Genomic DNA, 15,050 nt, shown 5'->3' with positions numbered 1-15,050 from the left:
GCATCCCCTTGTGCTAAAGGTCCYGARCCTGAGTATTGCTGCCTTCTGACAAGCAAGAGGCTCTCATCTGGGAGCTTGGTTTTGGGGTAGATATGGGAGACATTGACTGCTGAGTATGATCTTAAAGCATCAGAAATTACCACATTACAAAACACACATCACACTCTAGGACCAGTCTGTGTGCAGGCAATTGTCTTTACTTAATCAAAGCCCCCTTCATGGAGAAAAGTCCRTATTTAGCACATCTCAGCCTTGTGCAACCCTCCTGGTCTTGATATCAGTGCACCACGTAGGAGGCAGCTGAGAAAATATCCTTCCCCTCCTGGCACCAGCAACACTGGGAAAATTGCCTGTCTCAAGGACAAATGGTGAAAGTTTTAAAAATGTTAGATGGAGGCTGAGCAGGGACTGGTCAACATTTACTGCTTCCGCTGAGTTAATGCTTCACAGTCTTCTCTTCTTGGCCTTATGCCAGCAGGACAGGCTGCAGTGTTGGAGAGATAAACCAGCCAGGATCTTTTAGACTCCTTGTCCTGGTATCTAAAAGCTGACCAGGTATAAATAGACTTTTAAAGCTTTTGCAGGGAAACAGTCTTTAACACTGTTAGACTTCAGTTTCACCTACAGTCCCTTCATGGATAAATTATTGGAGTTTTGAGTCAAGCTTSACCCAATCAGACATCAGGGGCTAAGTTTAAAATTATTGCAAGAGCACTTCACAAAGAGAATGCCCAAGTATCCCTGAACAGCTGCATTGGTCCTCAAATACATGCAGAGTGTCCCTATGGTCATACAATGAGTAACTTTTGTCCACAAGGCATGTGGCTTAAGAACATCTCTTTACATAAAACCCCTAAAAATCATGAGGACCAAAACCTAGACTCTCACTATTATCCATTGAGAAGTCATAAGGGATCTTTGGAAAAGTGCTGCCAATGGGAATGGGAAAGGATAGTTCATCCTTTGTGCCAATCTGTGCTTTAAATATTCTAGTAGGCTACGGAATGCCGTGGTAATGTGTCCAACAAGTCTACATCTCTACTAAGAAGCCAAAAGGCAAAAAGTCAAAAGGCAAAACTTATTTCACAGAGGATTCCAAACAACCCTGAAAACAATTTTCTGWCATTTTAGGTTGTGACTGTGCTCARAYCTGTGGTRTAGAGATCKGTCATCCAGGTGGAATCATCTAATCTGATGCAGCTCTGAAAATATGAAAGCATGATCAGGAATTATAGGACAGCATGGAATTTCAAGACATCCCACAGAATCACAGAATTGCAGAATCACAGAATGTGCTGAGTTGGAAGGGACCCAAAAGGATCATCGAGTCCATCTCCTGGCCCTGCACAGGACCATTCCCAGGAGTTACACCATGTGCCTGAGAGCATTGCCCAAACCCTTCTTGAGCTCTGTCAGGTTGGAGCTGTGACCACTTCCCTGGGGAGCTGTTCCAGAGTCCAACCACCTTCTGGGTGAAGAACCTTTTCCTGATATCCAACCTAAACCTCCCGTGACACTGCAGGCCATTCCCTCAAGTCCTGTCCCTGGTCACCACAGAGAAGAGATCAGTGTCTGCCCCTCCTTTGTGCATTCTATGAATTTAATAAATTATGATCTTATTATCAGGTACTCCCACACCTCACATGAGCAACTCCATCGAGTGTGTGGGATTAGAGTACAGTAAGAGAGGAACAAAGTGCCAAAAAGGAATAAATACTAAGGTTTGCTTACTCTTGATCTTTCTAACTTCAACAACAGAAGCAATTAAAGTGCATCAGTCAGGYCTTTTTTTCTGTGATAGTGATGTTCTCTAGTGTTTTTAACAGCTTGCAAATTCCTATGACTATAATCAGCCTGATCCCACTGTGCTCCCTGTCAGAAACCACARTGGCTATAATCTGGCACCTGCTTGGTACAAAGCTTGGAAGTGAGCCTGGGTGCCCACAGAATAAAAATTAAGCATGTTCACTGCAGAGGGGGAGGATCAGAGGGTATTTAGAAACACTGGTGAYAGCCTTTATTCTTCTCTCTCAGCAAGAGAGTCCTGGCTACGACAGGTCAGAAAATGCTGCTATTGTTCTGCCTTAAACCCCTCTTTTCCAGATGCAGAATTTCACTTTCAGAAACAGTCAGTGTGGGGATGTGTTTCCAATAAAATCAGATATCTCTATCTGTCTCTTCTGGACTGCCCAGCTTGCCCTCTTGTCAGACTGTTCAGAAAGCAGCAAACGTTTCTTGCCTCGACCAGTTGGCAAATCCTCTTCCTCGTGCCTGACCTACATAGCTGCATCACCTAGAAAAGCAGTGGGTGAAAAGCATAGCATATGCTTTTTCATCTGTGCAAATTCACTGTTTTTCTGCAATGCAGAATCCAATGGATCCTATTGATGTGGAGGTGCCTCAAGCAAATTTTTCYATAGAAAACCTGTCCCAGATGCTGATTGCTCTCCCCAGTAAATTACTGTAGTATCTCTGATAGAGACACCTCTGCAGATGTATGGAAATCTCTCATTGGTTTAGTGAAGTACAGAACCCTAAATTACAACTTTATTCATATAATAAAGCATTTCCTCATGGTCTGTGTTCACTTTGAAACTCCTTATTGAAATGGGAAACTGCTAAATAGCAATCTTCATTGCTGTCTGGCTAAACATAAACAGACCCATGAATTGGATTCTTGTACACAGCATACAAGCTCTGGTTAATGAAAACAGAGATGAAAGGAAGGGGAAGTGATTTGCAACACTACATAATCTGCACATTTCTTCAAATGCTGTTGTTGCCTCTTTGTGAGAGACAGAGACACTTGAACAGCTTGGCTGCTCCTGTTTGTCTGGGAAGAGCGTAGCGTGCTGCGGGCTGTCTTGCAAAGAGTAACAATAATGATAAGGACTGACAGCTTCACAGTCAGAGATGCAATAAGAAGTCAGAGTTACTGGCTTCCAGTGGTTACCATGGCTTACCTCTCTCTTCACAGAGCCCAGAATTGTCAGGATCTGAAAAAAATGGTACAGCCCAGATGGGTTGCAGCAAACTAAAAAAGGGAAGAAAATAAGTGTTTACCTGTAGGTCAGATCACACACTGGTGTTTGCTGTGAGATATTTGCTGTGTGAACTGCCCCGCTCTGCATTACATCCTCCTGGACTGGAGAAAGTAGCTCAGTCAGAAATAAAGGAARCCAGTGCTGGCAGGTCCAAAAGCACAGGGTCTGCAGTTAAGGGGGACTGGCAGGCCAGTGACAGCACAGCCACACACCTTCATCTTGAAAACACCTTTTGCTTAATGTGGGATTCCTCTCACCTGCACTTCRCTGCCAAAAATGAGGTGTACAGTCCATGCTAGCAGGCTAGGTTTGTTTTATAGTCAATGMAGAGAAGGGTCATATGCTTCCCAGATCATATCCAACAACATTCTGAGAGATATAKGGATAGGTWTAAGTACCACTGTGCAGGTTTCAGRGGCAAGTGTTTCTTACCTGCCTTTCTTGACACTGGAATATGAATTCATCATTGGTCACAGTGAGAGTGGAAACAGAGACAGCACGTGCTAAAAGCTACCCAGGCCTGAATATCAACAGAAATGTCAGGGCTGCATGTTYCTATCTTGTTTACGTACTGTGGTTGATAACGAGAAAAAAAATTCTTACCATTAAAAGGGATAATTATGACAAAGCTTTATAAATACAGACAAGTAGTGAAGAGTGAACTAACATTGAATTGAAAGTCAGAACCCAGGAAAACACAGAGACTGAAGGTCTGTCTGTGGTCACAATTCAAAGCAGTTTGCTATTTCTTTCTGGGAAAGCATTTCTGTGACTCCTACTTTTTTTTTGACAGTATCCTTTCTTTTACTCCCAAAATGACAGCTGGAGAAAATTGCAGTGAAACAACATCAAAGGTTGTTCAGATTTAATCTAATGCTATCTAGCAGACAATGGCATTAGTACTGAAGGAAGCAGCAGTGTTGTTTAAGCCAGGCTGAACAAAGCCTGTGCGTTTGGAGCAGGGGCTTTTCCAGCTCAGCCTTCCAAGCTGTGATTTCTCRGTGCAGGGAGAGGGAGCAGCTCCGAGGAGAGCCAGGAAATCCCAGCCCAGCTTGCAGTGGACACTTGCCAAGGGCTGTGTCAGCACCGTGCCTGGATCTCTGGCACCCCKCACAGGCGTGTGGATCCGGGAAGGGACAGGCACTGCCTGTGGCTCAGTAGATGATTCCTTCTGGTTCCAGCAGCAAGTACTTCTTCATGGACACAGGGATGGAGAGCAAGGGCACTTCTCGGTGGCAYCTTTCTAACAGGATTGCCCGAATAGCACATCGGCATAAGTGCATCAGTGACCGTGGTGAATTGCTGCACACGGTGAACAAAGAGTCATAGAAATCCTGGTGCCGCTGGAAAAAAAAAAAACACACAAACGTGTTTTAGGGTAACTGGAATATTTGGACTTCGAGGATTTTTGAATTAAAGGGATAAATTATGTCAAAGCATGTAATTTGTCCCAAAACTTTGCCTTTTGACAACGTCTCTTCCTCTTTAATCTCTTACTTTTCATTTAAATTCTCCCTTGCATTTGCAGCTAACTCATCCTGTTCACAGAAATCTGACCCACGCAACAGAACTTAGCGATACACAGTCCTACTGGTGTAATACTGCACTTTAAAAATATTTGCYGACTTAAAAAATATATAAATATACACATTGACAGATCTGAAGAAACACCAAACACAGCCAATCTTTTTATTTGTTGYGTGCAGGAACAACTGACTGCTCACAAGGGGTACTCCAAAGGATAACATTGCAATTAAAGTATCTCAAAAATAAGTCTTTTTTCAGTGAGTGATATGCTTTTGTCAAATGGGTCATACTGAAGTCCCCATCCTCTGAGATGTTCTTCTCTTTCAAAAGTGTGGTTTCTTTCCTATAGTTGGATATGGGTTATGCAAATAATAAGCCTGGCTTTTGCTCAGTTATGCCTCATTGAGAACCTACCTCCAAGACATCCTCAGGTATGGCTGCTTTCCACTTGGATGTAGATTTGATGTGTTCATAGGAGTTGACAACTACCTCCACAGCTCTGGGGTGGGAATGACAGGCTTGGAGCACCTGTGGGCAGGATGAATGGAGACCGTGAGTGCCTCGGAAAGCTGGGGCTGGCCTGGGAGCTTGGCATTGTGCAAAGGCAAACTGACACAGACATGGCCAAACATCAGCCAAAATAGGAGAGTATGAAGCTGGAGATGCAAAAGACACAAGGCTCCTCCACACTACTCTGTACAAGCACAGCAAGAAACCCAGGCTCACCCCCAGTTTAATGCCATACAGAAGGTCTGTCTTAGATCTCCACAGCAGCCTGGATGGGGTGGGCTCTATCACCCAAACCTAGAGATAGTCTGTTCTTAGCTGGGTTTGGTGACTCAACACCAGGCAAAGCCATGCACAGTAGTCCTTGCTTCAGCTCATGCAGCCCAGGAACAGAAAAATATCCCATTATATGAATCAAAAATGCACTGTTACTGAAAAATTTAAAATATGACCAAGAGAAAAGACAGCTCAGAAATAAGGCTTTCAAGCCAGACAAGCCCCCTGAAACAATTGTTCTGCCCTGAAACTTCAGCTCAAAAGGAGAAAAATCCAGTCTGTTGTCACTCAAATGCAGGGAATAACATTGCATTCATTCARTTTTGTCCCACATTGTCACCAGGTTTCACAAACAAAGCTGCAGAACACCCCCCCAGATGTTATCCCCCCAGGGATAAATATCGTCCTACATTTTTTACAGATGGSCAAATGATGGTTTGGAAGAGAGACACACTTCAGGCAGGAAGAGGAGACTCCAGACCTTGCTCCCAAATGCATTTTAGGAGAGTAAGCATTGCTTTGCTACAGACAGAGCATGATCATCCTGGGCTTAAGAGGGCACAACTAAAATTCTGGCATTTTATTCAAAGGTTTCTGGTTGCTTGGCTTGTAAAAACTTTACATACACAGTGGGGGAACTGCAAAATGTTGTTTATAGCTCTGGATGAGAGAGTGTAAGTCCTGACTTCAGCAAGCTTACTTAGTTGTCTGATATAACAAGATTCTCAGGTGCTTTTGTCAGTGTCTTGGGCTTTGTAGGTGTTAAAATTTTTTCAGAAGGGATCCTGCAATTATTTTTGGGGTTTTTTTTGTTGGTTTTTTTTTTTTTGGTCATCAGCTATGAGCCCAGGCCCAGTATTTTTCCCCTTAACTCTCACCTTTCCTGGGAATAATCCAAAGCTTTATTGAGATGCATTTCATTTTGAATAGATTTGAATGGGTTTGAGATGTGACAAACTGAATCAAGTGGTCTCATCCTTAGTCTTTGGTGGAGACCATGAAATAGGCATTTCATTTAACTCAGTTAAACCTGTATGAAGCCAGGTCTAACAAAGGGATGTGGGTTCTCTGAAAGGAGAAAGTAAATCTGCTCTGAAAAATTAGACTTCAACCACCATTTAGAGTTTGGCATTTCAGGTTAGTTGAGAGAAAAATTGTATCTGGGTCTGGTTTCTGGGATGGGCAGCTGTAATTTCACTTCAGTAAAATAATGCCACTCTTACAACAGGTGTAAGAATGTATTCTGAGCCCACACTGACAGGACTCCAGCAAACCCATACACCACTAAATAATGAATTTTGGATCTCTCATCCCATTCCTGTTCAAGACCACACTTCTCTCCATATCCCTACTGCWCAAAGACATCCTTAACCTTGTGGAACTGCAGAGGGTATATCCTGGCTGCTCCATGATTCAGCAGCAGCTGGTAGCAGATGTCTGGCTGAGCAGCTGGCCGCACAGATGTCACTTTTATGATGTACTGTAGGGGTGCACAGCCATTGACATCCATGATGTTTGCTTCTGCTCCTGCCTCCAGCAGCATATGCAGCAGGACATGATCRCAGTTCCAGGCAGCTTTGTGCAGCGGGGATTTGAAATCCTCATCACGAGCGTTCACTTCAGCTTTGTAGTCGAGGAGCATCCGACAGATGAGGTGRTGATCCTGGCTGTACATCTGATCCTTGTAGTGGAGGGCCCAATAGGCTGCACAGGCCAGGGGAGTCTCCATGTAGGCATTGAGAGCATCCACGTGTGCTCCTTGTTCCACGTAAAAGGCCACCAGCTCTGGGACACCCAGACGTGCAGCGACGTGCAGAGGAGTCTCCTCATCCTTGTTGTTCGTTCTTATGTTCACGTTTGCTCCTGCCAGAGAAAGATGATGGGGGAAATGAAAGCAAGGAAACGCTTGTCTGGCCTTCTCTCTGCTTGGGCCTGYCTTCCCAAGGAAAAGGTCAGGATGGGCAACCGGTATGAAACACACATTTGGAAATGCAAATAGCATGGGTCCCGCATTACTTAAGTTTCCAGTGAAACCCTTAAAATCTTCAGACGCTTTGGATCCAGCTTCAGATGCGATACGCTGACCCCAAGCTGGAAGAATTTACCTGAACATTCTATTTCAGAGCAGCATGCAAGACCACATTTCTGTGTAAAATGCTGTTTCCTATAAATTGAGAGCTGCTGGAGGAAGGAGAGCGGTACTCCCACTCTGGAGAACAGCTCTGCTCTGCTCTACACCCTCAGAATACTCCCTGCAGCACCTCGTTAACGCGAGCCTGGATGAAAGGACATTTTATGACAGATACCCGTGKGTGACATTAAAGAGCCCATGGCCGGGGTTCCCGGCTGGGGTCCGGCTGCTGTTTCCGAAGGGTTGGGGAGGGCTCCGAGCGCCGCGTTCTGCTGAGGCAACAGCACCATCTGCCGGCTCTGGCCCCGGAGAGAGGGGCAGGGATACGGGGAAGGAAAGGGAGCCACAAACTGCCTCTGGGCTGCAAAACCCCGGTGCTAATGCTGCTGAGCCGTGCTAAGTGTTAGCCGTGTTCGATGTCCCTGAGACAGCATGGGCAATCCACGTTTGGAGGCGGAAACCAATGGTGGGATCAGCGCCGCGCCAGCCAGAGGGGGTTCAATGCAATGACATGGATTGATGGATCCCAAGGGACACCACTGGGCAGAGATGGCAGGTGGGACATGCTGCTGGAAACTTTGGCGCTGGGACATTGACTGGCAGCCTGCCTCTAGCTCTTGGGGGTGCTGCTCTGTAAATGTGCACACTTGACACGGATTGCTCCAGCCCTTTCCAACTCCATTTGGAGTCTCAGCATTTAGCTCATATGGRGATCGGAGTTTACCGAGTGCTGTGGGAGGAAGGGTGGATTGTAAAGTGYTATTATGCTGTTGTTGATGGGTGGGTGGAGAAAGCCTGCAGAATACATCCTTTCACTTGCATTCATCCTGTGCTGCGTTTTGTAAGAGTACATTTGACTTTTAAGCTTTTTTTTTGTGCTAGCAAATTCAACTCCTGCTGTCAGGACTGTTTGCTTTGGGCAGGATACAACTGGCAGCATTTATTTTTCCTTTCTACCAAAAAAAAATAATATGTATCTTTCCAGAAGAAGAAAAACAATGTTGTTATTTATTTAATGACTGCAGATTGCCTTKCCCGCAAAGCATGGGCTTTGCACTTTGGCTTTGCATCTGAGGAAAATCCTTGTAACAAGATCATGTGACATGTAACAAGACCAACCCAAAAGCATTTGTATTGCCAGGACACAGTGTGATAAATTAGGGGAGTCTCTCCATAACTAAACACTTGAGATGTGTTTCTTTTACTGTGTCCTGTGTCAGTACCCTTGTGTTGAGGAAATAGTGTGTGACAAATAAATGTATGGAAAATTATATCTATTCATAGGTTCATTTGTTACAGATGACCAACAGCATAGCGTACGTTACTTTGGGAAAGCAAAAACCTTATAGAATAAACTCTTTTTTTTCTTTTTCTCCAAGCCCTGCGTAGATGTGTGAGTTTGGCTRCACTCATGACAAATGAAAAGATGGTATGAAAATCTGTATCCAGTTTTTCAAGGCCAGATCTCAAAAAAATCTGTGGTTGGAAGGATTTTACTCAGGTCCAGGAAATTTGAGCAAGAAGATGAGGGGTGCCMTGTCATGTGAAAATAGCTCAATAGTAAACCTCGATGAATAAGATGGAAAAAAACCCCAAGAGAAATAGAAACTCCCTGATTCAGAGGAGCTCTGCTGCWGATGGACTGGTTGGTCAGTGGGCTGCAGACACTGAAATGGGAAATGTTCTTGGAGYAAGGACCAGTGGCCAAGGAAAGGGAAAAATATATGGGGTGAGGRAACAGAATGGGAGAAGCTTCTTCTGATCAGAGAGATTAGGACAAGGAGTCTGAGATGAAGACATGAGTCAGCTGTGGATTGAAGGGGTAAATATGCACATACTTTTCAAAATTGCCTCCTGAGGGGAAGCCCAGACCATGTCCCACATCATTGTCCATGCCGCAAGAGATGCTCCAGAGCTACACCTTACCTCTCCTAAGCAGCTGCTGGGCACAAGGCATGGAGGTTCGTGTYGTACAGAAGTGCAAGGGCGCCTGCCCGCTCATTGAAAAGCAGTTCAGCTTAGCTCCGTGGTTGCAAAGGATCTTGAGACACTCAACATTGGCCATTTCACAGGCGATGTGGATGGCAGCTTTTCCATTGGGCCGGCAGTTGATGGTAGCTTTGTGATTGAGGAGCACYGAAAGGCTCTCCAGATGGCCATACATGACAGCCAGATGAAGTCCAGTTGCCCAGGATATTTTTAATTTGTAGCTAGGCAGCCAGTACCCTGCACAAAATGAGAATGTGTTACCAGTCTTGGCAAAGACTTTTCTTTGGACTRTCCACCTGCTGAGAATAATTGARGGGGAAGGAAAGGGTTGGAGCTTTAATGTAATTTACTGTAATTTCACCAACRTAGTGCACACAAAGTTCTCTTGAGYGTAACTTCATTTTCATGAAGCACTGTTACTMTGTGTGCTGAATAGCCTGCCTTTTGGAGAGATAATTTCCATGTAAACATACTCTGACAGAAGCTATTAAACTTTTTTGTGACTTGTGTAGATTAATTTTTTTAAAAAATATATGCTTAGAATGTTTGAAATGCCACCAGCTAAAAAATATGGGGGAGGTGGGATCTTCAGCCTGCCAATAGCTGAACAAAAGTGTCACTGGAATAAGGAGGCAGCATTTACTCAGGACAGTGACTCAACAGACAGCTCATCCTGCTCTTTCTGTGTGGGAGATGGCAGGATCTTGCATGTCAGGAGCAGGATTCAAACCTCCAGCAATGCACTGCACAAGATGATCCCTGGTATTGTGACTGCAGCTGTGTCAGAACCTCCTGCCCTGAGGAGCACGGGGTGAGGAGATGGGATGCTGATGTAAATTAGGCTGAAAAGCCAAAAGAACCAGTGACACTTCAGCATGAAATTTGCCTCCAAAATGTTTGTATTTTCTCAGAAAATGTCACCTTCTTTTTTTTTTTCTTCCTTTTTTTTTCTTTTTACTTAAAAACAAGTGTAAGACCAAATAACACTTAAATACTTGTTCCCAAAATAGGACTACATGCTTAATGACTGCACAGATAGAGCCTCAGAAGTGATTACTATAATCAGCTGTTTAGGAAAAGTAAAACGCCATCATAATATGCAGAAGGGCAAGAGAAATTAAAGTTTTTTTTGTTGTTGGTTTTTTTTTTTTAGATACAGCAGGTGCACCTTGGCTAGAATGGGCCTATAAAATTCACTGGGTTTGATTTATCTATTTCTCCTTGGACAACTGCCTGGTTGAAATCTGTTACTGTGTAAAAGACACAGAAAAAAATACTAAATACAAATAATGAGGTCAATTTAATTAAAATCTTCCTTTTCTAGTCTCTATACAGTTTTTTAGCCTTAATATAATATATATATACTGTTTTTATAGTGTTCCTGAGGTGCAAGAAGGAAGGAAATACAGTGTGGTGTCAGGGAGAAAGGGATTAAAGTTTTTCTTCCCTCCTAGATAAATTRCAAGTATATTTTTAGATAGGGGCAAGAAACTGCAGACCATGTCATCTACTCTAGGACCACATTTTGAGCACTGCCAAACCCAGTCCTCAAGGAACCCACCCTGTAAATGGCAAAGGCAGCAGCCCTGAGGCCCCGCAGTGCCCGAGCAGGGTGACAGACTCCTCTGAGGACACTCACCCTGCTGACTGTGCAGGTTACACTGGCAACCCTGTTAGGGCAACCTTCTCATCGTACACCCTCAAACCAGGCACAGAGAAGGTGGACTGTATGCCAAAGTCTCTGCACAGAGCAGAGCAAACTTCTGAAATCCCCTCCCTATCCAACACATGTGTGATATTCCCCCTTGTTGTCTGTGACCTGTGGACCACTGCTGGCTCATCCCACACAGAGCTGGGTCTCACATTTATGGCCAGATGCAAGCCATAAATAATGCATTAGCAGCAGAAAAGTGATCCTTAAAAGCCAAGTTATGACTTCTGATAGCCACAATTTTACTGCCTGAGTTCTCCATTAATTTCTTCTGCCTGGGCTGCTTGCAGGTGAGTTGTGCTCAGACATCCCCATGGAGAWCCTCCCATATCCTCTGCCCAAACCTGCAGACATCTCTGAGCTCAGAGGGGCAGAGACAGACACCRAGCAGGAAGAAAATATGGACTGCATTCATCTCACCTGTTTCTTTGGTTAGTAACACAACAAAGCCATGGTGCAAGCAAGATCAGTGACTTTGAGAGCTCTCAGCCTCTTTGGAAGAGAGGAAGAAAAGTCACTGTGTCACCCATGACGTCTCTTTTCCACTTCATCCCTAAGGGCTATGGCAAAACTCAGACTATCTGAATGGTTGGGTGGTGATTTTTTCTCCCTTCTTCATTCTTGAGGAAATCCCCTTTTCATTTCACAGTTATCTAGCATTCAGAACAAAAGTAAAATTTACACAGGAGTTGRTAAAAGTGTCTCCTGCCTTTCAGACAAAGTGAACACAATTCTGTGRTTTAGGCCACAAGGGTGTGTTTACCTCTCTCTCTATTTTTTGGAAAACAAAGAGAATTTTTCAAAAAAGACTACTTAATGTTTGCAATCAAATGATCTATGATTAAAAATCTATGCACTAATCCTGTAGTCCCAAATCACAACCAGATTGCATCTTAGCCTGCCAAGAACAGAAGAAGATGTGTTTTAAGATAAATTCAGCACTGTGTGGCTTAGTTCATGCACTGTCCCTAAGGGAAATGCATCATGACTGATCATCCTCACCCCAAAGAAATCAAAAGAGCRGGAACCAATCATTAAATAGGGAGTAAACACAGCAAGAGAGAAGAGGTGAGATATTGTCCSTTCTTTATGCCACAGAAGAGAAAGTGCATTTGCTGTGCTGCTGCTGGAGGTGTTTATCTGCACATATGATTAACATCTGGCAGAGACTGATCATTACTGCTTTCTAAATACACACAGAGTCTGTTAGCAAGTAGGTCATGAAGTATGTTGATTTTAGCAAAGAGCAAACTTGGTTTATTGCTTTAAGTTGTAAGGTTTTGGAAACTCTTTCARTGTTTTGCTGGAAACTGGTTTGGGTTTTCTACACTCTAAAACAGATGTCTTTCCTTGTTGTGTTGTTTTTTCTGATTGTGTTTCTCCAAATTACTTTTCTGTTTTGATCAACTAGCACTCTCTGTCTTTTGGAAAAATAAATCTTCTCCCATCCAGCAACATCCAAGGTCCGCAGGATTTCCTTAGCTCCCCTGAGCTAGGGAGAATCCACTTTACCGCTACTGTAAATTGAAAATGGAACACAGGGAAATATTTTATGCTTCTAAAGAGTCTGTGTATGGGAATGGGTTCATGCAAGAAATAGATATACCATATTTATYCTGCATGGGTCTGCTCTGGGCTTCRCACCCCAKTTCTCWGGGAGGAAATGGCAAAGGGCTCCTCTCTGTTCTGGGCTTTGCATCCCATTTCTCAGGGAGGAAATGGCAAAGGGCTCCTCTCTCTGGACTCCCCAGCAGCTGCACACAGAGGCTCAGGCTGGGCTCTGCCCTTCACCAAGCCCCTACAGCTGATAAGCTCCCCTGGTACCGTGGCCCTGGCCATATGAGCCTTCTGAGACGGTGCTGCGATGGACTGGCTTATGCTGCAGCTTCACAAGGGATAAAAGGCCACAGCTCCTTGAAAATCAAACCCCTCTACTTCCTGTCTGGTGAGTGCTGCCACATTTACCTTGTTTGTAGGATGCCAGAATCAGGTTTTCATCTTCRACTTCAAACACTGTGTCCACATCTATTTTCTTTTGGCTCAAGAACTCTTCCAGGGTTTCAAAGTCATTGGACTTCAGRGCTTCGAGAAAAGCTTTTTTCACCAACTTTGCAGCTTCAGCTCGAGTAATTTTCCTCTCTGTATTCTCTCCCTCTTTGTACGTCTCCTCCAAATCCATTTCCCGAGGTATCTGTTTGTGCTGTGAAGAGGGGCACACTGAGGTGCYTAAAGCACGGTTGCATGCTGAAGTTTCTGAAGACCAGAAGGTAATTTTATCACTCAGTCATGCTGATCTGCTTGTTCTATTTATATGACGAGCATTTCGGGCATCGAAATGCCACTCTGAGATATCACCACACTCCTTTGATGAAAGTGAGGACAGACACACTAGCAATTAAAACAAAATAAGAGTTATCTCCATGGGTTTTATACGCATTAAGCTTCATTAACCACCTTATTACCTTCTGCTACTGTCCATACCCTTACAATAAAAGACACTAGTCCTGGGTGTTGTTTCTCATCCAGAGGAGCACCCACACTTCTTTCAGAATTGCCATGGCTGATTTATTGGCTGCAATGGGATGTGATGCTCTGTCTGCAGATACCTTTTAACTAGKGCAATACAGAAAAGAAAAAAAAAAWTCTGAAAYATCTCCAAGGCACTCTTCATGTGGGAGGTAACTCTTCTCCAGGACAGCTTGTTGGTGCTGGGTTCAGGGGCAGCAAGCAGTGCTCTTTGGAAGGAGAAATGCTGGGATGAGGGGGCTGCAGAGCTGTACAGCCACGTYATGGGGTGGGGGATCTTGTACACTGCAGGGGGTTTGTGTGTGAAGTAACTCAGGTGCAAGCACAGGAGGCTGCGTGGGTCCACAGGCTTCTGCTTCCCCTGCTCAGCCTTTATCTAAAATTCACAACTTGTCTCTCACAAGCCCATCACCCACTGAACAATGCCCTGCCTTTTCCTGCTGCCCTTGCCAGCCCCATTCCTGTACTGACAGCAGCCAGCCTTGGGCTGCTGGATGAGACCATAGCTAGGAAACTGTTTACCTGTGATTTAAAGCAAAGCAGACACCACCACAGCCATTACAAAGACATCTTCATGTTTCTCCTTCCTGTGGGTTTGGCTGCCAGGTGAGCTGATGAGCCAAGTGACAATGGAAGTCAGAGCAGTTTCTCTGCCTGAAGGGTTTGCAGAAGCCAAGTTCCTCAGGCAGCCCGATGAGAACCTGCAGSACCCCCACCCATGGGATTGCTCCCCTGCTCTCTCTCACAACCGGTGCTCAACAAAGGTGGTACAGCACAGCAGTTCCTCTTTGTACTTTTGAATGAAAAATACTTTATAAAACCTAATTCCCYGAGGTCTATTGTAATAGACATTCTGAGAAGGAAAATGGCTTGCCCTGGCGCTATAGGTCCCAGGCAGCTCATCTGTGTCTTTCGAGGCTTAGGAGCAGAGCCAGCATTAAGTTCTTCACACCTTTAACATTCCTTTCTGCAGAACCCTGTTACTTTGTTACTTTCCTTAGTGGATGACTTCAGGCTTTGATGTTTGTCTTCAGTGTTGATGTTTGTCTGGTATGAGGAGAGGAACAAGATGTGAACTCCAGATCTTACAGGCTTCTTGCTACCTGTGACTTTATTTTTAAACCACTGTTTTCCTGGAAAGTCGTGGAAGCACAAAGCACTGATATGTGGTTGCAATCAATTGTTCACCTCAGCTACACTTTCGATTTGTAGTGGAGCAGCTTTTTATCTATCCTCTTTCATAAATGGTATGAAATGGCACGAGGACATTCAATCTGACCAAAAGGATGGTGCTGTGACATCTCTGTGCCTCTCTGCAGCTCAAAGGTTGGCATGCACA

At 44.4% G+C, this 15,050-nt stretch overlaps 1 protein-coding gene across 1 annotated transcript; it reads right to left on the bottom strand.

Moving 5' to 3' along the window:
• Positions 1–3,997: 3,997 nt before the first annotated feature.
• On the bottom strand, positions 3,998–13,540 carry ASB4 (ankyrin repeat and SOCS box containing 4). The gene is made up of 5 exons (XM_057370697.1): positions 13,151–13,540; positions 9,412–9,711; positions 6,727–7,217; positions 4,986–5,099; positions 3,998–4,387 (listed from the first exon to the last, which is right to left on the bottom strand). Exons 1-5 carry the CDS (start codon positions 13,362–13,364, stop codon positions 4,199–4,201), a joined length of 1,308 nt encoding a protein of 435 aa, XP_057226680.1. The 5' UTR covers positions 13,365–13,540; the 3' UTR covers positions 3,998–4,198.
• Between the last annotated feature and the right edge of the window lie 1,510 nt (positions 13,541–15,050).

Source organism: Malurus melanocephalus, unplaced genomic scaffold (assembly GCF_030028575.1).
Source record: "Malurus melanocephalus ecotype Western Australia unplaced genomic scaffold, MMel_1.1 scaffold_130, whole genome shotgun sequence".
NCBI lineage: Eukaryota > Metazoa > Chordata > Aves > Passeriformes > Maluridae > Malurus > Malurus melanocephalus.
Note: the sequence above shows the minus strand (reverse complement) of the source record. Positions and strands in the feature narration are given on the sequence as shown.